Genomic DNA, 20,758 nt, shown 5'->3' on the forward strand with positions numbered 1-20,758 from the left:
TTTTAAACTGTTAGTGAAACTGGACAAGAGTTGACAAAAGACTCTGTTTCAACTGCTTGTTCTTAAGATTCTTGTCATGTAGGAGCTTTACTGTTTTTGCCTCTCATAAATCAGCTCCTAGACAGAATTTCAAACTTGTTTTAACTCTTTTAAAGTGCAACTTGTAGCAATGTGAGAAAGTTGTATCCCAGTAGATTCTTGCAGGTCACTTTTGAAATCAATTCAGCACTTCTGAAAGAGATTGAATTCAGGGCTCTGTACTCAAGTAATCTAATTACAGACAGACAGTGAAGGCACACACTTCTTGTCCGTATTCATCCACCATCCTCCCCCCTAGCAACACTGGCACTTGTTTGACCCTGCTTGAGAGCTGGTTTAGCTTGTTGAAGATTCATGCATTTATTTATCTAACAGAAGGTTAGCTTTGTGTTGTGTTGGTGAACTGTGTTGGCTGGGAGTGCTAGTGCCAGGCCAGTAAGGGAGAGGGAAGAAGGTTGTGCTTTTAGACAGCTGGATGCTTCACTAGCTTTGCTGTACTAAGAAATGGCACCAAAAGGAGAGCTGAGGCATATTTCATTTGTGGGTCTGAACCCCCAGGACCTATGCATAGCAGGCTGAAAACCATTACACTACATCAAGGATCTAAAACTTTCTTCTGTCAAAGTCTGAATTTAGATTTGTAATAATGATTCTTTCTTTACTTGTGAGTACTGAAAAAATGGATAAAATGTCGTTGGCTGTTTTTTAGATCATTGTTACATGTGAGCTTTCTGATCATGAGTTTCTGGAGCAGAAATACAAATTTTCTTCCAACATAACTTTCTTTAATGGGCACATTTGAAGTATTTAGCTGGATGTATAATGGACTTCCATTTTAGAGAATTGCATTTTATGACATATTCTAGTGCTTTGATTTATAAGAATAATTGTTTTTAGCCCTCGTTCAGTAAGAATTGTTTATGCTTACCTTTATCTCGATGCACTGACTGTGTCAGCTTGTGTTAAATCTGTGATTTTTTTTTTATATTAAGAATTTAATGAGATATATATATAAGCCTGCTTCTGTATTTAGCAAAATGAGAAAAGCCTTGGAACCAGAGGAGTGCACAGGTAACTGTAATGGGAAGAAATAGTGGTAAAAGTTATCCATCTTCCCGTGCAAGAAAAATCATAGAAAATAAATAACAAAAATGTCCTGTAACAAAAGAGCTCCCAGGATAAGCTGTGTGTGGCCATGGCTTGAAGCTCTGTTACAAGTCTTAAGGACTTTCTGGCCTACACATACATAAGTAACATGGTGTTCTTTATGGGAAAGTCTCAGCTCTTGATCTAAGCGTGGAGTCTTTGGGTTTGGGAAAAGGGTCAGTTTTCTTTAGTTCTGTTGTCAAATGTGAAAAGTTTTTTTCAACTTCAGTAGTCATACAGCGATTGATGAAACATTTATTACTTTTTGCTGTCTTAAGCTCTTTCAGAAAGTGGTTAAATATGCTTAACTCTAAAAGTGAACACTAGGTGGTACCATTTCATAACTGCAGTTATACTTGATGCTTGATCAGACCCTGCTGGAGCTGACCTAGTCACTCCAGCAGTTTTTTACAAGGGACATAAACTATGATCATACCCTTTTAATTAAGGTATGTTTGATTTCCAGTTCTATTTCTGATTCAGACAGGCTGTTTGTGATTAAGGACAGTAGGCAATAGTTTGATTATCGCTATTAAATTAGTAGGTAAGATAAGAAGTACAAGTACTTTCCAATAAAATAGTGAAACCAGCTCAGAGAAGGTGATGTGATGTGCGTAAACTGAAAGACAGTGGGTTTTCCCTAATTCCCCTTTGGTTCCCATTTAGTTTTGAACTTGTATGTTCACAGGAGGCTAAAGAAAAATTGGAGACATGACATCAATGTGCCACAGTCATCTGGTTAGAAATGAGCTGTTTTCACTTCCTGTTTTAACACTTCCTTCATCAGCTCAGCACTCTATTTTTTAATTCAAGAATTGTAACTAGAAATTTAGCAATTCACTTGTAATGCTGAAGGTCTAGGAAGATGCGTATTAATGACAAATTTTTTTTTTGTTTAGAGGAAGGGATAAAATCCCCTTTAAAGATTATGCGATAGTAAGGGCATGGAAGAGCCATGCTGTTCTTCTGTTTCTTCTAGGAGCCAGTGTGTAAAGTCTAGGATGGGAGATCAGAAGGCACTGGCATAAAGAGTCTAAATAAATTTTTAATCAATGATAGTAATACAGTTAAAAATCCAGCATTTTAAAATTACCAATGCTGGTTTTTAGTTGGTACCAGTTTAGTAATACAACAAAAATTTTAAACTATTACAGGAAAATTGAACCGCTGAAGGGAATAATAGATCCTGATTTCATTCACGTACTTTATTTTTAATGTCTCTCGTTCATAGTAGCTGTCAAATCAGAAGCCAGTCAAAAGTGACCCACAAAGTGCACACTGTGCTTGGGTTTCATACTGCCATTTCTAGGGATGAATACTTCCATCTAGCAACTAGCAGCTGAGTTCTGACTGCAGAACTGTCCTAATTGTAGCACTTTTTTATTTGCAGCAGGCCAGAACACCAGTGTGCTAGTAGGCTAACAACTGTTTTCTGGACAAAGGTTTTCCACATTAGTGCCATTTCAAAGTGAATTCTGTAGTTTACTTAAGCACTTAAGACACAGATTCATTTTTAGTGAAAATGGGCCAAGTGAATGGTAATTTTTCCACAATGTCTCCTAGGAAATTTAAGAAGTAGGAATTCTAGTTTTCCTCTTGATAATTCATTAACAGCATCATTTTTCAAATTGTGATGCTCTTTGGGCAGTGTCCTTCAGGACCTTAGATTAGTCCTTAATATTAATATTTATTGTGCTTTCCAGAACCTGTTGCAACATGAAATGCAAGTCTTTGACTCCAGAGCTAACAGGCAAATGTTCTCTGCTGAGAAGATTTAGCTTATAACAAAATACAACAGTCAAACATTTTTTTGTCTACAGATACAGTTAGTCCTCTGTTTTCTCTTTGTGGGTATGACTATAGTATACCAGTTTTTAGTGCAGGCTGAAATGACCTTCATTACACCTGTAAATTCATTAAAAAGTACTTTTGATTGAAAGGTGGAGGAAGGGGAGAATTGCAGGTGGTTCACTCCATGTATATTAGAACCAAAGACTTATCTGGTAGAGAAACTTGAACACTTTTAACCATGTTGAAGTACTTAGACTAATAAAAGCTTCTAGTTTAAATGTTTCATACATGCAGAGTGTATTTTAAATTAGAAACTAACATGCTGATAATGACATCAGAACGGGTAGACCACATTGCATAGTGATGTTTTTTAGGACTTCTAGTTTTATAACTATTCTTGTTTGATAAGTGTGGTGCAATTTTCCCTAATCTCCATGAGGATTTTTAGATGAAAGGCTGAAGAGCTGAAAAAAAAGGGGAAGAGAATTTAAGAACACCCGAGTGCTGTTGAACTACCACACTCATTAGGCTTTTACTTTCAGAGGCTGAGGAGTAAAGTAGTTGAGTTTTTGCCGTGCAGAAGCAAATTTGAGCCCTGGAAACCTGTACTCACTTCTAGATATTGTGTGGTGCACACTTCTGTATGCTGCATACTCAGGTACTGTGACACATTTAAAACAAATTATACTGAGTCACTAACAGAAGTATTCTGGTACCTGTGTTTTGGGTGAGAGAAATGGCTTCAATTAAAAATTTGCCTTTCACATCATTTTAACTATTTTACTCTGACAGTATTGAGTTAGATCAGTGCTAGCTTAAAACTGCATACACTTTGTTTGTCCTTGTACATGTTACAAAGTATCTTAAAACAATTCTGCTTAGGAACAGACTGTATTACCAGGCAGGAAGCCAGAGAGGAAAAAATCTGTTAACTCTGGGCACTTTTCCAGGCGAGCAATCCTTTTTTTTTTCTTTTTTTCTTTTTTTTTTTTAGTGAGCATGGAAGACAATTCTGTGCTGATATGAACACTATATTTACACCAAATCAAAAAAATCTGTTGCTTTATCATTGCAGCTGGATCAAGTTTGCTTGTGGTTTTGTTTTGTTATTTATTTAGTTATTAATCAGAGTGATAAGAAATTGAGTTTGGGAACATACTGAAAGACACATGCAAACTCTAGTAATACTGTGAATAATCTTGAACTAACAGGTCTTGATCTTGACTAGAGAATTATGGTTTATGACGAGTGTTTCAACAAAGCAAGTTAGTTGAGTGTTTATTTTTTTTGTCTTTTCCAGGATCAAACTTGAATCGCTGTGGATTCAGAGGGTCTTCATATTTAGGGATGCCTTTCAATCCCTCCAAGGTGAGTTAAGAGTGTGTGTGTGTGAAATATTTTCAATTGGGCAATAAATGATCTTATATCTTTTTTATAATATTAACTGCATACTTATGAAATATCTGTGTCATGGTTCGAGCCCAGAGAGCAACTGAGCATCATGCAGCCATTCACTCACCCCTTCCCCTCCAGCGCTGGGAAGGAGAAAATGAATCAAAAGGCTCAGGAGTGAAGATAAGGACAGAGAGGGGTTGCTCACCTGTTATGGTCACAGGCAAAAGACAGGCTCATTAGGGGAAGAAAAAAAAGAACATCACTTTAATTCAAACACTAACAAACCCAACACTTAACAGACAGAATGGGACAGTGAGAAGTGTTACCATATCTTAAAAAACACCTCTACCCACCCCTGCCTTCTTCCTAGGCTTAGTTTTGTTCCTGATATCTCTACCTCCTGCTCAGCATCACAGGGCAGGGGATGCGGGGTGTAGTCAGTCCTGCCACATCTTCATGCAAGGTTGGGGTGGGGGAAGGACTCCTCTGTATTATTCCCCCTGCTCCACCTGGCATGCCTCTCACTGGAGACAGTACTCCACAAACTTTCTCCACCATGACTCCTCCCCATGGGATACATTCTTCTCGAGATGCTCCAGTGTGGGTCACCCCCACATGTTGCAGTCCTCCCAGCACTGAACTACAACAGTGGGGGCTTCTTTTTCCCACAGAGTCCTGGGGGTCCTCCACAGGCTGCAGGTGAATCTCTGCTCCTCTGGTGACCTCCGTGGGTGACAGGGGGGCAGCCCTGCTGTCTCACCACGGGGTACAGGGGAGATCTCGGTGTTCACACAGGTGTCCTTCTTGTAATCCCTCCTCACAAGACTCCCCAACCCCCTCTCAGGTTTTCCTTCTCAAATACATTATTGCAGAGGCAGGTCCAACTTGGAGCTAGGGGAGCTGGGAGCTTTTGAGAAGCTCACAGGGGCCACTGCTGTAGCCCCCTCCCCCGCTACCAAAACACTGCCACACAAACCCAGCACAATCTGGAAGGCAGTGATTTTTGCACTGCTAATACACTGAAATGTTTGCAGAGCTTTTAAGAAACATGCATAAGAAATGTATTAAAATGGTACCACTTGAGCTTGCAGGGCTGTGGAGAAATTGGCATACAAATTGTGACTTATCTCAGTGTACTCTCCTCCTTCTCTGATCTGTTACTGAAGTAGGGAAAATTCTCTAACTCAAGAACTGTTGCCTGGTAGAGGTGCGCAGAATAGCTCCTTATTAAGTGGTTCAGTACATGCTGTTCTTCAAGAGTATTCCTCTTCCTGTGATGAAATTTGATTGTACCTGGTATCCACTCAAACATAGGCAAGGCTTCGCTCATCCTAGTTTGTCATGACTGTAAGAGAGGATGCTTTGAAGCCCACGGAACTGAAGTTCAGAAGTTAAATCTGTGTATGAAAAGAAACTGTCCTTAATGCAAGAGAGAAAGGAGGTGTGCAGAGGCTGCCAGAGATGGTGCAGAAGGTCTGATATGGTTGGAAGAGGGAAGTAGAGGCCAGTGTGCAGGAAGGACTGGTCAAAGAAGTAGTTCTGTCCTGCATTTGAGAGTGAAAAGTCAAATCTCACTAAAGAGTGGATGAAAAATCCAGAAAAGCACTAAATTATCACCAAGTATTTGATTTTTGTGGTGGACAGATAGAAAGATTTTAGATATAAATGAATGAATGAATTCTGGGATCTGAAATTGAAAAGGAAGGATGGGCATCTTATACACTAATGACTGTAGTTGAGTGTAAAATTGCTTGAACTAATGAATATGAAGGTAGTATAGCAGCCTGTTTTGGCCTTATTTTTATTTACTCTTAACAGCATAACTTTATGCTTCTGAATAGCTTGTGGGAATGTTAATCTACATCAGACTAATAACTGCATATGCCTCTTCACATAGCAAGTCAGGCAAGTACTCGTAGCAGTAATATTCAGAGGATGCACTTTCTAACAAGGGAGAAATAATTGTGAAGAGGGTTTTTTACATGTCTACATGAACCTGCAGGAGGGACAAAGGAGTCGAATCATGTAACCTGAGGAAATTAGCTAGAAGGTCATTATCTCTAGAAAACTGTTTGCAGATGGATGTGCTTTTTATTCAAGCATTTCAATACTTTTTTCATTGCATCTGCATTAGAGGGATCAGATCTGCTTGATTTATTGGCATACAAAGGTTTAAAGTATTTTCTGCACAGTTGCCCTAAAATGTTCTGAAATACCTCAGAAAAAGGAAGACTTGGAAATCCACTGCAATGACTCTGAATTATGTTTAAGGTCTTGCCATTTTTCTTTATTCATCATTTTAAAATATTCTATTAAAGCTACGACTCGAAAAATAATTTTTGAAAAAGCCTGTAAGCATTTTGGATTTGCATTGACAGTTACTATTTATTACATGCCACTGTAGTGATTTCATTCTTGAACTCTGAGAAAGTGCCATACTGGAGGTAGTCAAATCCCTTCTGTCACTAGGGACCCTTCAAAATAATGGAAAAAAGCAAGGTATATGTTAGAATTTCCAACTTTGCTAAATGTTACTAGGATAGCTCATTTGGTTTTAATTTGGGGTTGGTTTGGTCTTTTTTTTTTTTTTAGCTGTTACCCTTTCAGTGTTTGGTTTTAGTGTCTGCAGCTCTTTGGGACTGTAGCAAAAGTGAAGCAAAATCGTATCAACTTCAACACCAGACACAGCCTTAACAGTCTTAATTGTAAATGAAGGCTAGGAGTGCCACTTCTATCACTGCATTTAAACATGAATCATTTAAAATTAGATTACAGTTATTTTTTGAAATGGATCCAGGTTCTGAAGTCTCTCTGATTTGGTGTTACTGGAGTTTGAATTAGCTTTTTAATTTTAGGGGTGAACAGTCTCCTCAGAGTTTCAATGGGCCTAGGTCTTTTCAATCTCTTTAAAGTGTTACAAATAATTTTTAGGGGCTAGACTGAAAGCCAATACCTGGAACTCTTATGTAGGATTGCAGTAAACAACATTGTATTTTCTCAGTGCTGAAACAATCCATGTTTGTAACAGTGATGCCAGGTGTGAGAAGAAAGTTTTTTGAAAGTGGGACTTTGCCTGTATAGGAGTGTATTCAGTAGCATTCTTTATTAGTGGTTGGAGAGATCTTGCCCATGCTTTTACAGCAGGGAGAGTTTCTTAGCCCTCTCTGCAGTGGTCAGCAGGAATTGTTGGTGACCATGAGTTATGTTTAAATAGCTGTTCTGGATAATGTGGTAGGGAACATTACCATGCCACTGAATCAGATTCAAATGTTTGAGAGTTTCCCCTCATCTTGCATTTTTAAGTGTTAATTTTTTAAAGGAAGGCTCAGATTGTGGAGACCATGATGGTAACGCCCATAGAGCAGAACTGTTTTACTCTGTCACTGAGATCCAACTTAATCTGTTTTCTGTGTGAACTTAAAAAGGAACTTCTTTTTACCAAGCCTGAAGAAGCCAATTAAAGATTAGGTGCCTTGACTGTGGTGTGTTTGATAAATTTAGGACAAATTTCTACACAATGTCTGAATTACTTTGTCCTTCATATCAGAGGCAGTCTAGCAACACTTCCTCCCAGTCATGCAGATTTTAGAGTTATTAGCAATTATCTCATGAAACCTTTGAGACTTGCTGTAATCTTTTGCATTTGGAGAAGCCATTGCAGTCCTACTTCATGATATAAAATTGTTACAGGGCCAGTTTCTACAAACTTTATGAATTCTCAATTTTATGCAAAAAATTACTGTTTTCTTGGGTTGGTTTTTCTTTTGTCTGAAATGTCCAATTATTCTGATTGTTGTCCCCTCAAAGACACCCTGTTACTTGGGCTCAGGTGTTTTATTGCATTAGTGTGTGAAGTATATATTGATCTGTGTAGGTACAACATAAAATTCGGTAAGCAGTATCATAATGAGCTTGAAGTCATTACATGGAACCTAGAAGAGAAAGTAAATTCCAGTACACTTAAAATTTCAATGATTATGATTAGTGTATAGAATATATTATTTTTCTATTCTTCTGGTGAACAAGCATATCTGTTTTGTTACGTGTTTTGTTTTTTAAACTACATGTGGTGAACAGAGATCTGCTAGGCTTTCAAAAGCTTCCAAAATCCTACAGTAATTACACATATGAAACATCATGTTGGCCTCTGTGAGTATGCCTTATAGTGATTACTGTATGATCTCATATTTGATTCTGATCCTTCTGTGTTTAATTTAATTTTATTGAAATATTGGCCATGTTTGTTGGAGTTTTTGACCCTAAACCAAATGTTCTCAAGATACTGGGTGCATACCAGTATGTTGGACCCTCTGTCACTTTCACTGGCTTTTTTAGTAATTACATATCAAGATACCTAGCAGCATACCAACTTATCATATAAAGGATTTAATTAATTGCCACGTGATAATAATGTGATAAAACTATTAGTAGTAAAGGTAGTCCTGTGACCTGTGAGCAGCTGTTCTTGAATGCTGAGACTATCTCCCTGATTCCCCACGTAATGATGTTCCGAAATTATGTATCTTAACAGTCTTTTCTGCATTACTTGTACCTTAATATTTGTTTGATGTTCAAGGACAGGAGCAGATGGCAGTACTAATTTAGCTGTGAACTTCCTGATTCTATGTGCAGACAGCAGACACTATTGTTTACTTTATATGCATCATACAAATATAGTTTGTGCTCTTTATTAAAACTACCAGAGTCACAAAATTTTATACAGCTCTGGTGTTGTTGAAAGCCTGTATTTGGAAAAGCAGTGTGCTACCACTACATGTTGAAATGTTTGCATAGAAAAGGAAGTACAGATAGAATTTGTCCAGGTAGTGTAGTTATGGATACAATTTGAGGGGGATTGTATTATTTAATTTCATACAGTATGTGTGCTTATAACACTTTGCCTGCAGTCTGTTTTTGCTGCAGCTAGTAAGAGTGTAACAGAAATACTAAAATACAGGATTCACTAAAAAATAAGGGCCCAGTTATTTAAACACGTTTGTAGGCTGCCAGAGCTTTCCAGGCAATGTGGAATTAGCATGTGTTTAGAAAAGTACAATTTAAAAGAAAAAAGCATCTTGTGCAGCAGGAATTTTCAGTGACTTTACATAGACACTATGAAAAATTGTCACTTGAAGGAGAACTTTTGAGAACTATAGATGCCTTAGAAGATGTCCTGATTATCCAAGCATGTTTGTAGTAGTTAAAACATTTGGGTAGAATTTTCATAAATATGGTTTTAAAAAGCAAGTCTGAATATCCTTGGAGTAAATCTTTCTTGCTTAGTGAATGTAGTCTTCCTCTGGAAAGAATATTTTCAAATGTAAAGTCAAACTCTTTCATGGTATCTATTATTGTTCACTTGTTCCTGATGTCAATATTGATTTGAAGATGAACTACCTGTAACAATGTGTAAACAGCAGTGGTGGACAGTTAACGTTGATTCTCAGGCTCCAGCATTTTTAGTGTATTTGTGTGAAATGAGCAGAGGCATCTTCTGCACTTCCCTGCTCTAGGTTATTTCAAGTAGGAAGAAATTAAGTGTTCCTCTCATTCCAGTTTAATTTCAATTCTATAGATGTTTGGAAACTTGGTTTTCTTTGTAGTTGCTGACGGGAACTGCTGGGACATTTTGTAAGCAGTTGGTCCTAATATCAGAGAACCTTTACAGATATTTTTCACTGACTAGTGAATGTCTTGTATTTCATTTGGCAAAATACATGAGAAGCTTTAGGTACAGAGATGGGACATTGAGAATCCTTTTAGAATAGAGACTTGCTTTGCTTAAAAGTAAATTAATCAATTACATTAAACTGAATACTTCTCTGTGTCAAAGCGAATTTGTGTCACCCTGTATGTCTGGATTTTTGGAGCAGAATTTTACATTTGAAATAAGTTGATGCATCACAAGGGTTAAGCTGCTTATAATAAAACTTTTAAGGGGAAGATATTCTGAAAAGAAGATTAGATTTAAAATCCTTAAAATTGGTATGATAGGCCAAGTTGTTCCTTCTGGGATTAGAGCCTGTCATCCACTCAAGTTAAAAAAACACGTTTCATGTCTGCAGTAGCTTTTTCTAAGCTGTTTGAGGGCACAGCTGTCCTCCATCTGTGGGGTGCCCCATGGGGAAGTCTGGGACTGGTGCACCTCTCCTACAAGGAAAGGCTGAGAGCTGTGAATGTTCGGTGTGGAGAGAGAAGGCTTAGGGAGATCTCATCAATGTATATAAACACCTGAAGGGACAGTGCAAAGAGGGCAGAGCCAGGCTCTTTTCAGTGGTGCCCAGTGACAGGACCAGAGGCAATGGGCACACACTGGAATGCAGGAGGTTCCCTCTGAACATCAGGAAACACTTTTTCCCTGTGAGGGTGACAGAGCACTGACACGGATTGCCCAGAGAGGCTGTGGAGTGTCCATCCTTGCAGATACCCAAAACCTGTCTAGACATGGTCCTGGGCAACTGGCTGTAGGGGTTTGGATCAGATGACCTCCTGAGGTCCCTGCCAACCTCCACCTCTGTGACTGTGTGTGTGTGACTGGGGGATGTGCAGGGCAGAAGACAGTGGTGGGGTACTGGCAGCTGTGGGGCAGGAGTGGAAGTTGTTGTGATTTGTGTCTGCTTCTCAACAGAGTCCAGATATGGAAATGAGGGAGAGGAGGTGCAGCTTTCAGTGCTTACTCCCTTGTTCCCCTTCTCTTTGTATAGCTAGAGCTTTTTCACTGCTGCTGCAGTCACTTTCACCTTGTTTTCTGCCTCCCTTTCCCAATGGTGTTTGATTCCCTAGTGTAAGAACAGTCCCTTGCTGTCTAGTGGGTAATAAGTATTTTTCTTCCAGTTTCTTATTAGAAGCAAAGCTTTTTGGCTTTGGAAATAAGCGTGACTTACCTGAAAAATACCAGTTACACATAACATAATCTTGAATTTTGTTTTATACTGCTTTTGCATGTGTTTTTAGGATGAATTGCAAAATAAAAATGGCCACTGACTAGGCAGTAATACTAGTAAAATGTGATTTAAAAACTTGCTTGTCTATACAACTCAGTATTGAAATAGCTTTTATTCTGTTTAAAATAGTTGTCTCCCAGTTGCTCCAAACTGAACCATCCCAGGTATCTAAAGTCATTTTGTTACATGTGGTTTCTGATTTCATGAAGTGGTACAGTCCAGGATGTGCCTATAAAATATTGGAAGGAAAAAATAATAATTCTGGCACAGCTGTATCAATCCCCCACTCATTATTGTGATTTGTATCATGTGACTAGTCAGCATTTAACTTTCATTTTAGCTTTTCAGTTGACATTATCTGCTATGTAAATACATTGTTTAAACTCTGATTATTGTTTTAGAATAGAGATGAAAGTAGATGAGAGGCTAATTTGGTATTACTTCAATGGACAGATTAATAATTCCTCACAGTGCCTTCTACTTGTAGATCATTAGATTGTAAAATCTTTGAAGGGACATCCAGCTGTTTTAACAGTGCTTACTCAGCTGCCAGAAAGCTAATGCCCAGTGATGTGTCAGGATAAACTTAGGTACACTTGAGCACATCCCATCTTTATGCTTAACTCTTGCATAAATACCACTCTTGGTGAAGCTTTTTTCCAAAACTTTCTACTGACCAACTGTTTACAAGGATAGAAGAGCTGTGCAGCAGCTTAGTTGCATTAGAAGATCTGACTGGGATGCCCTCAATTTAACGATAATGAGTGAAGGGAAAAAAAACTTTATTTACCTCTTAATTTTTTTAAAAAAAATGAATGCTTGGCTCTAATATAAGGTCTTACAATTTTTCAGTATTTTTATTTTGTCCCCTGTTTTTCTAGGGTCCAGGTATATCTCATCCCTATGATAGTGGGCACATAGCAATGACTTACACAGGTCTGTCATGTCTGGTTATTCTTGGAGATGATTTAAGTCGAGTAAATAAAGATGCCGTACTGGCAGGACTGAGAGCTCTCCAGCTGGAGGATGGAAGGTAAAAGATACTTTATATTCTACAACTCTCTGAAAGCTTAATAGAAAACCCAGACGTGGAATGAAACATAAGAAACGTGGGTTTTATGAAAGTAGCTATATAATCTTTTCTTTCTATTAGAAAATACTTTGGTGGGTAATCATTATCAGTCGTAGAACACATGCCAGTTTACAGGACCAAACAGCACTTTATCTATAGATTAGCTTTTACATTAGAGAATGATGGTATTTGCTTACAACTGTAGGTACTTATTCCTGGAAAGCTAATGGATTCGTTTATGTTTTGAGGATAGTAGTTCTTCTGTTCTGTCCTTCAGATAAGTATGGTTTTCTGTGTTACATTCTCTGTTTTTTGCAGGACCCTGGAACACTACTATGATGATGTTTGCTCTGCTTTGTGGGAGGATGGGCTTTGTTTAGTTTTATGAAATTCGAGACATCAACATAGAGGATGAATTAGCCTCTATATTACTTGTAATAGTATAATATTACTAAACTTCATTGTGAGATCTGTCCTTTTTGCATACATTTTCTAATAGATGGTATATACCCCTTGATCTACTTCTGTTGGTGGGGTTTTTTGGTTTTTTTAATGCAGACTGAAGCTGGTAGCTAATGAAAACTTCTGCTAGTGTACATGATCTGTCTATGTTTAAGTTTTACCAAATGTCATTTTTGAAAGAGTAATTTCAGAAATGCAGAATTATAGAAATGTCCCTGAAGGAATTATCTTTCACTTCACCATGAAATTGCTGTCACCCTTTAAGAGTTAAGAAAGCTTTTGTTTTGGTCAAATGCAGGAGAGTGCCAGCTAGCCCCTAGTGCTTTGCACTGACATAGAATTGTTACTTTGGCAGGAATCAATTTCTAGTGTGACAGACATTTTCATAGCTATGAAAACAGGTTTTACTGCTCCAAAGAGGGAGGATGTGTGAAGGCCAGAACTTGAGCTAACGTCTTGTCCAGATGAAAACAGCTAGTGAGCTCAGTGAGGGAGACATTTTTCTGCTGTGACCCTAGCATAAGCATGCTAGTCTTAGTTAATAAAAGACAGGTGTGAAGAAACAAAAACTAAAAAAAAAATATTTTTTTTAAAATTATATTCTTTTTACATTGTGAATAAATGTGTGTACTTTCACTTCTACTTTACCTTAGCTGAGTGTGATTTGAAGTCTCTGGAAAACATACAGTGCAGTTGTCACCTGAGGATGGTGCAAGATTGTAAACCACAGTACTGGCACATGTTAAGAAGTGTCCTGGTTTCCCAGGATGTCCTGTGTCTTATCCAGAGAGCAATGGAGTTGCTCCCTGCCTGAGCTGTAGAGAGCAGGGCCTGGCACCATTGGGGTTAGGAGGGAAAAAGTATCTCCCAGTAAATGTTGGAGGCTTTTCTATGCAAGAAGATAATGGGGTACATACTTGAATTGCAGGGTCAAAGAGGGAGTGTTGTAGTGGTGATAGTCATCTTTAAAAGATTGTCTTGAAAGACACAAGTACCTTGTTTTTGTTGTTTTTTAGAAGAGATTTGTCAGGAGGACTCATCAAAATATTGTATTGTGCTGGCTTCTTGCAAACGATTAAGTCATCAAAATATACTAACTAGCTCTTTGAATAAAATGGAGGCTTGTCATGCGGCAATCATAGAACAAACAGTTAAAGGTTTGTTTATTGTCACAGGAATTAAATTTATTACCTATTTCTGTTTATCAAAGAATCATTTATTTTGGAAAGGACCTTTAAGATCATTGAGTCTAATCAATCGTTAACCTAACACTGCCAAGTCCACCACTAAATCACGTCCCTAAGCACCACGTCTACATGTCTTTTAAATACCTTCAGGGATGGTGACTCAACCACTTTCCTGGGCAGCCTGTTCCAGTGCTTGACAACGCTTTCATTGAAGAAATTTTTCCTAATATCCAGTCTAAACCTCCCCTGGAGCAACTTGAGGCCATTTCCTCTTGTCCTATCACTTGTTAGTTGGGAGAAGGGACTGACACCCACCTACAACCTCCTGTCAGGTAGTTGTAGAGGACTATGAGGTCTCCCATCAGCCTCCTTTGCTCCAGGCTAAACAACCCCAGTTCCCTCAGCCGCTCCTCACAAGACTTGTGCACTTCTAGGCCTTTCACCAGCTTCGTTGCTCTTTGGACACACTCCAGCACCTTGATGTCTTTCTTACAGTGAGGGGCCCAAAACTGAACACAGTATTCAAGATGCGACCTCAGCAGTGCCAAGTACAGGGGGATGATCACTTCCATAGTCCTGCTGGCCGCACTGTTTCTGGTACAAGCATCCAAATCACAGCATCCACCTTAATTTTAAGGGTCTCTGAGAGAGCACAGGATTGTACCTAGATAACCCAGATAGAAGAACTTTAAAATGTTCATAGAGTTTGAAAAGACTGTAGCTGTAAGAAATCAAAAACTGGAATGAAGGTAATTTTCACCATTTGTCTTAGAAATGGTAGTAATAACAATTACATTTATACATACATGGGAATCTGGTCCTGAAGTTGCAGTCAGGAAAGAAAACCTTGTGAACTATTAAGATTTCTAGGAAAGCAAAGAATTCTGCCCAACACAGTAAATGTTAAAATGGTAACTCATACATCAGTATATACTGTGATAGGTGAAAGACCATAAGCATTAACGTCTTTGAATAAATAAAGACCAGTGTCATTACATTGCTGGAAGTAAAGTTGCCCAGCCCCTAAATGTTGATAGTTCTATTCATTTTGCTTAGCTTACTTAGGCTATATCATCTAAAAAGAAAATCTAGCGTAGCTTTGGGTTATATTTATGTGAACACTGTAAATAGAAGTAACTAATTTTTGAAAGAAAAGTTATGCAATTCCTTGAACTGCTTTTCATATTTTCTGATACAACAGGCTATACAGTGTATAATGACAGAAACATTTCTTTCAGTTTCTGTGCGGTGCTGGAAGGAAGTGAGAATGATATGAGGTTTGTGTACTGTGCTTCCTGCATCTGCTACATGCTTGATAACTGGTCAGGCATGGATATGAAAAAAGTGATTGACTACATTAGAAGAAGTATGGTAAGTATGTACAAAGTGTTATTCTTACAACATTTTAAAGCTTTATTTCTTAACTATGACTAAAAATCTCACTGTCCAAATTGAAATATTATGGTAATTTATTTCTTTCGGTTCCTACTTTAGCGAGTTGAACGTGAAAAAATATGTTGATTTTTTTTGCATTTGTATTTTCACTGTAATGTGTGTACTGGAAAGGTAATTTTATTTGGTGTGTTTGTTCACTACAAATGAAATCCAATCTTTTTTCTTTAAAACTAAATTTGAAATTGAAAGCAAGTTTTTGAAAACCAGGGCCTGATGTTCCTGTAACTCAGAAAAAGTGCATAAATAAAGCACTGCATCAACAAAATTATCACATTTCAATGAGCTTTTTAAATGATTTACAGAATCAAAGGTAAAACTAATTATTGACATCAGTTCAACTTTAAGTGTTTGCAGTCATGCACTTCATTATTTATTTATTAGATATTTGGAATGAAGGACAATATTAGTAAATACATGTTTTTTCATGATGTTTCATTAGTTTAAGTGAATTACATTTTCCAAGATTAAAATAAATGTTCTTCAAAGAAGCTGAGTAAGCTTGAAAACTATAGTTGCCGGAATGTGATTTAACATACCTAGTAAACTCTTCTGGTCCACAAAAAAGAGACAAATTTATGGTGACATACAACTTCTGTTGTAAACCAGTATGCTTTAGTAGTTGCTGCCAGCAGTGAGATTGTAAAATTTAAGTGAGAAACAAGTCTAAAGAAGAATTAATCTCCTGCTTCAGACCAAATTGTGGGGGTTTTGTTGTTTATTTTTTAAGGAGGCAGTTAAATGCATAAGCATTTCTTACTGTACATCACAAGATGCTTCCTGGCACACTGCCATAGTCTTGGACCGACCAAGGTGGTCAAGGGCAGAGCTCGGTCATACAAGTATATGGACCAGCAGTCTGTTCACACTCTACTAGCACCTTTTATCTCCTTTTTCCCTTTGTTCTCTCTTGCTTGTTCCTCCCCACTCTGCTTTGATCTTTCAGTTTCTCACTGTTGGTTCTTTCCCTAACCATCCCATAATATATTGTGCACACCCCTGCATTCCCCAGAAAACACCCCATAACAAGTTTTATACAAACCCAGAATTTTACTCCCTTGCATCCCATAAGAGCCCCTGTATCCTAGTAGTTAGCAGCCCACTTTAGTTAGCATGGGTTTGCAGGGTGAGAATATCCCTGATGAATCCTCTTGGTGGGTTTCCTCCAGGGACTATGATTTATCCATTCTTCTTTCACAATCTGAGCGAGCAGCTGAGTCAGGGTGCTCCCTTTTCACTGCTTAGGTCAGGAGGGTTCTTCCCCCTCTGATCCTGGACGTTGGTGTTTACTGAGGTGAGCCTTTAGTCAGATGGCTTAGAGAGATACAACAGGAAAATCAAGTAGTAAGAAAGAACAGAGAACAAAGCCAAAGAGCAAAATCCTCACTGTGTTGTTCTACACATCGTATCAACTGTTAGTTGGCATTTTGTACACCTGAGTGCAGTTTTGGTCCAAAAGGATGTAGTGGAACTAGGAGGGGTACAAAGGAAGTTAAGCTGAGTTGTCAGAGATACAAACCAGCTTGTGCAAAAGGAGCATTTAATATACTAGGACTCTCCATTCTGGGAATGAAATGATTAAGTGGAGTGTGACAGAAGTATATAAAGCAATAAGTAGCACTGAAAAGATTAAGTGATCAGGGAGCAATTACTTCTTTCTAAGACTAGAACTAGAACGTCATAGAGGCCATTGGTAGCACAGGCAAATGGAGATTTTTTGAAAGTTCGGAGCTTTGAAATGGCACTGGAGATTTACTGTCTACAGTGATCTTGAACCAAATTTGGAGCTCGCTTCTAGAGCCTTAGTATTAATCCTTGTACCTGCAAATTCCAATTGTTATGTTCCTGTTGGGAAAATTGACACCATAACTATTGACACTATAACTACAGTAACTAACTGTACAGTGAATAATGCTATAGACTTTCTTACAAATGCTTATTCCTTTTTTGCTACAATGTTACCTCATTCTAGTATTTCCATTAATTATAAAACAAAAGAGATTGCATTGCTTAGTAGTAAACTTCTGTGACAGAAATGTGTGGTTTTGTTTTACTGTCATATGTCATCATTTGCACGTAGATGAATCAAGGGATAGTTAAACTTTTCAGTTCAAATTGGCATACATGTGTGTGAAGTGCAACTAATCTGGATGGAGAGTAAAATGACTGGTTAAGCACAGTAATCTTTGTATCTTCTGGATTTTTTAGCTTATTCTTTGGAATTTATTCTCTAGTGATGCAGTATAAGAATTGTGACAGATATAATTCAGTACAACTGAAAGAGGGAGGGGTCATGTGAGGAACAGCAGAAGATTGGAACATGAAATAATGGTGGTGCTTTATTCAGAAAAGTAACTTAAAACTAATTGAATCTTCATACAGAATGGATAGCCCTCTTGTTATCGCTTGACTAAAAAGTGTTTGTGCAATACTGATCACAAAAGTAATTGTGGATCAATTTTACCATCAGTAAAATAGCCAGATTCCAATCACACGATTTTTACCAGCATACGTTGTTTTTTGGCTTTCACATTCAAAAGTCAGATATATCACTAATTGAAAAACAACAGACACTAGGGTGCTGAAATTTTGAACGACTTCCACAGACTCTAAAATACTGCTTTTTGCAACATTGCTTGGTTTGCCACAAATGTGTTTTTTAAGTAGAGATATTGCAAGAAGCTTTAAGTACAGCATCTGCTTCTTCTAATATAGTAGAGTCCTCTTGAAATGTAGGTATGAGTCTGTTGATATAATTAAGCTGGTTGTGAAACTTTGAGACCATGAAGCAAAGATTGTACCCAACTGGATTTACACATTTCCTGGGGATGGTATTTAATTATGCAGCTTTCATGTTGCAGTAACCTAGAGCCTCTTTTGCATATAATTTCCTGGGTCTTTTTTGAAAAGGACAAAGAAACAAAAATATTTCCCTAGTTCTTTAATGCATGCAAGTTCCCAAAGAGCAGCTGCTGTGTGTAAATAAATAGGCACCAGTCAGCCAAAGGTCACCTATTGTCTATTAAAATTTCAAGCTAATTGTACAGCCCAACATAGTACACTGTCTGGGATGCACACTGAACAGCTTTTCTCCAGAGCTAATTACTTTGTCATACATAAAGCAAACCACCTCCTCTTACAATTACAGTTTGTAGAGTGAATTAGCTTTGTCAGCATAGCTTTGCTGATCAGCTTGCCTTTGCTTACCAGTTAATGGGTCTGTGGAGTGTGGTAGCACATTTGCATTGCGTTCTTAAAAGGAAGCGTGAAGAGTTTACACTATGTGTTTTAACATTCAGATGTTCATAGGAATTACTTAAAATTGAAGTGTATGTATTAGATGTTAGCCTTACTAGTCTCATGTTAGTCTTATTAGTTGTTTCACCTTGCAGCAACAACTCAAAAACTGAGGAATATAGTTTTAATGTAGCTTCTGTGTCTGCTTCTGTTTCCTTTTTTTCTTCTCAATGTCAGCTTTAGAAACATTTACAAAATAATGCTTAGGTCATTCCTGAAGCCATTCTAGCTCTTGTAGCCATTCTTTGGTTAGGACTATGGGAGTCATTAGTGGTCTGTCAAGGTGTCCTGTGTCTTCTAGCCCCTGGAGAAAACATGAGAAATTCATAGTCAGCACTGGGACAGAGAGGGTGGGTGGGAAGTTAAAACTGCTTTCTTTCTGAGTAGATACTGAACCAAATGTTGATTGAGCAGTTAATATAGAAGATGTAGGACCTGTGTTAACTTCAAAAGTTAAACTTCACTTTTGTTCCTACTAAACAGTTTGGTACTTTACTTGTCCAGTGATAATTTATTGACTATTCTATGAACTCTTGTAAAATAAGCATTTTCCATTTTATTAACAACTTACTGTGATCTCTTATTTCTTATCATGCAATATGATTTAATGAATTTTTAGGGAATAAAGATTGTTATTCCTACATATACAGTATCATCTGCTTCTAGATTGCTCTTAACAGAGCTGTACTATAATATTCTTGGTGCTTTGTTCATCAGACTCAAGTTTCTCCTTTTTCTTTCACTTAACAAAGTGTTTTTTCAACATTGTTAAGGTATTTTTAACAGTAATATTTTATAGGGTAGGTTTAGTCCAATAGTATGCTTTATTATGTTGTTGCTCTAGTTTCTTCTTCCCCTCCCTACCCCATTGTCAAGCTTGATGTTCTTGCTCCTTACTAAAGCACTTCTTGTACTTGAGTATTGTACACACAATAGTACCTTGCATTTTGCCTTTTGTATGTTAACCATCTGTTGGGTTAGAGACAGATTTAATTTACCCATTTAATTTTGTTGGGAATTACAATCCATTTTCTCTTTTTATAAAGACAAAAAAAATGTGGGGTTTTTTTTCTTTAATGATTATCTGCACCATGTGCTTTCCCTGTTTGGCAAAGACAAATTTACCTTTTTTTCAGACTTCTAACATATGTAACAACTAAAAGGAACTCCATGATGAAGTCATAAAAGCTGCTTGCATTGAAACAAGGCTGATTTGTTAAGTGTTTTGTGCCAAGATCTTTTTGAGGCATAGGTTCAGAATTTAATCAGGTTAAATGGTAGTTATGGTCTGATGATAATTTTGCTAGTAAACTGAGAAATTGCAATGTCTGCAAAAGTGATGTGGTTCTAAAGTAACTGTGGGGTTTTTTCCTTCAGTCTTACGATAACGGCCTGGCACAGGGAGCTGGACTGGAATCTCATGGTAAGAATGTTAAAATGTTCTACATCTATTTTTAAGACACAGATTGAAAATGCTGTAAGAGTTGCAGGGTATGTCATGCCGCCTTTTCTGATTTTAAAGGAAGTGTGATGAGGAGGAGCAAATCCAAAATATGCCTCAGAATATCATCTTTTTCCCTTAGTTCCAGCTTAATAATAGACTAGATGGGCTCTTAATATATCAACTCCATTAATCTTACCTCATGAATGTTTTGTTGAAAGGTGTTGGCTGTAGTTCTCATTTCTTGCTAACAGAGCAAAATTTTTCCACATGTACCATTGCTACTCTGTGGATTTATCTGCAGGAGACTTTGTGCAATGCACCTTATAATCTCCAATTTCAGCAGCTATTAATAAAAGCTAGAAACATTTCCTCTGATAGAGCACAGCATCCACTGGGGACTCATATCTTGAAGTAGCAGTTAATTTTTGTAAACAGTTGGTAGTTGTGAAGATAGGAATTCCCAAGAGACTGATAGTTTTAAGCAAATGTTTCTATGCCATGAAGTAGTGGTCTGCTTGTGACAGAGAAA

General features: G+C 37.6%; 1 protein-coding gene across 1 annotated transcript in view; it reads left to right on the forward strand.

Moving 5' to 3' along the window:
- Positions 1-20,758, forward strand: part of PGGT1B (protein geranylgeranyltransferase type I subunit beta) — a 36,566-nt gene that overhangs the window by 9,935 nt on the left and 5,873 nt on the right. The window contains 4 exon segments of the mRNA XM_074855715.1: positions 4,277-4,344; positions 12,197-12,348; positions 15,275-15,407; positions 20,163-20,208. Of these exon segments, the coding sequence (XP_074711816.1) occupies positions 4,277-4,344; positions 12,197-12,348; positions 15,275-15,407; positions 20,163-20,208 (399 nt within the window).

Source organism: Strix uralensis, chromosome Z, assembly GCF_047716275.1.
Source record: "Strix uralensis isolate ZFMK-TIS-50842 chromosome Z, bStrUra1, whole genome shotgun sequence".
NCBI lineage: Eukaryota > Metazoa > Chordata > Aves > Strigiformes > Strigidae > Strix > Strix uralensis.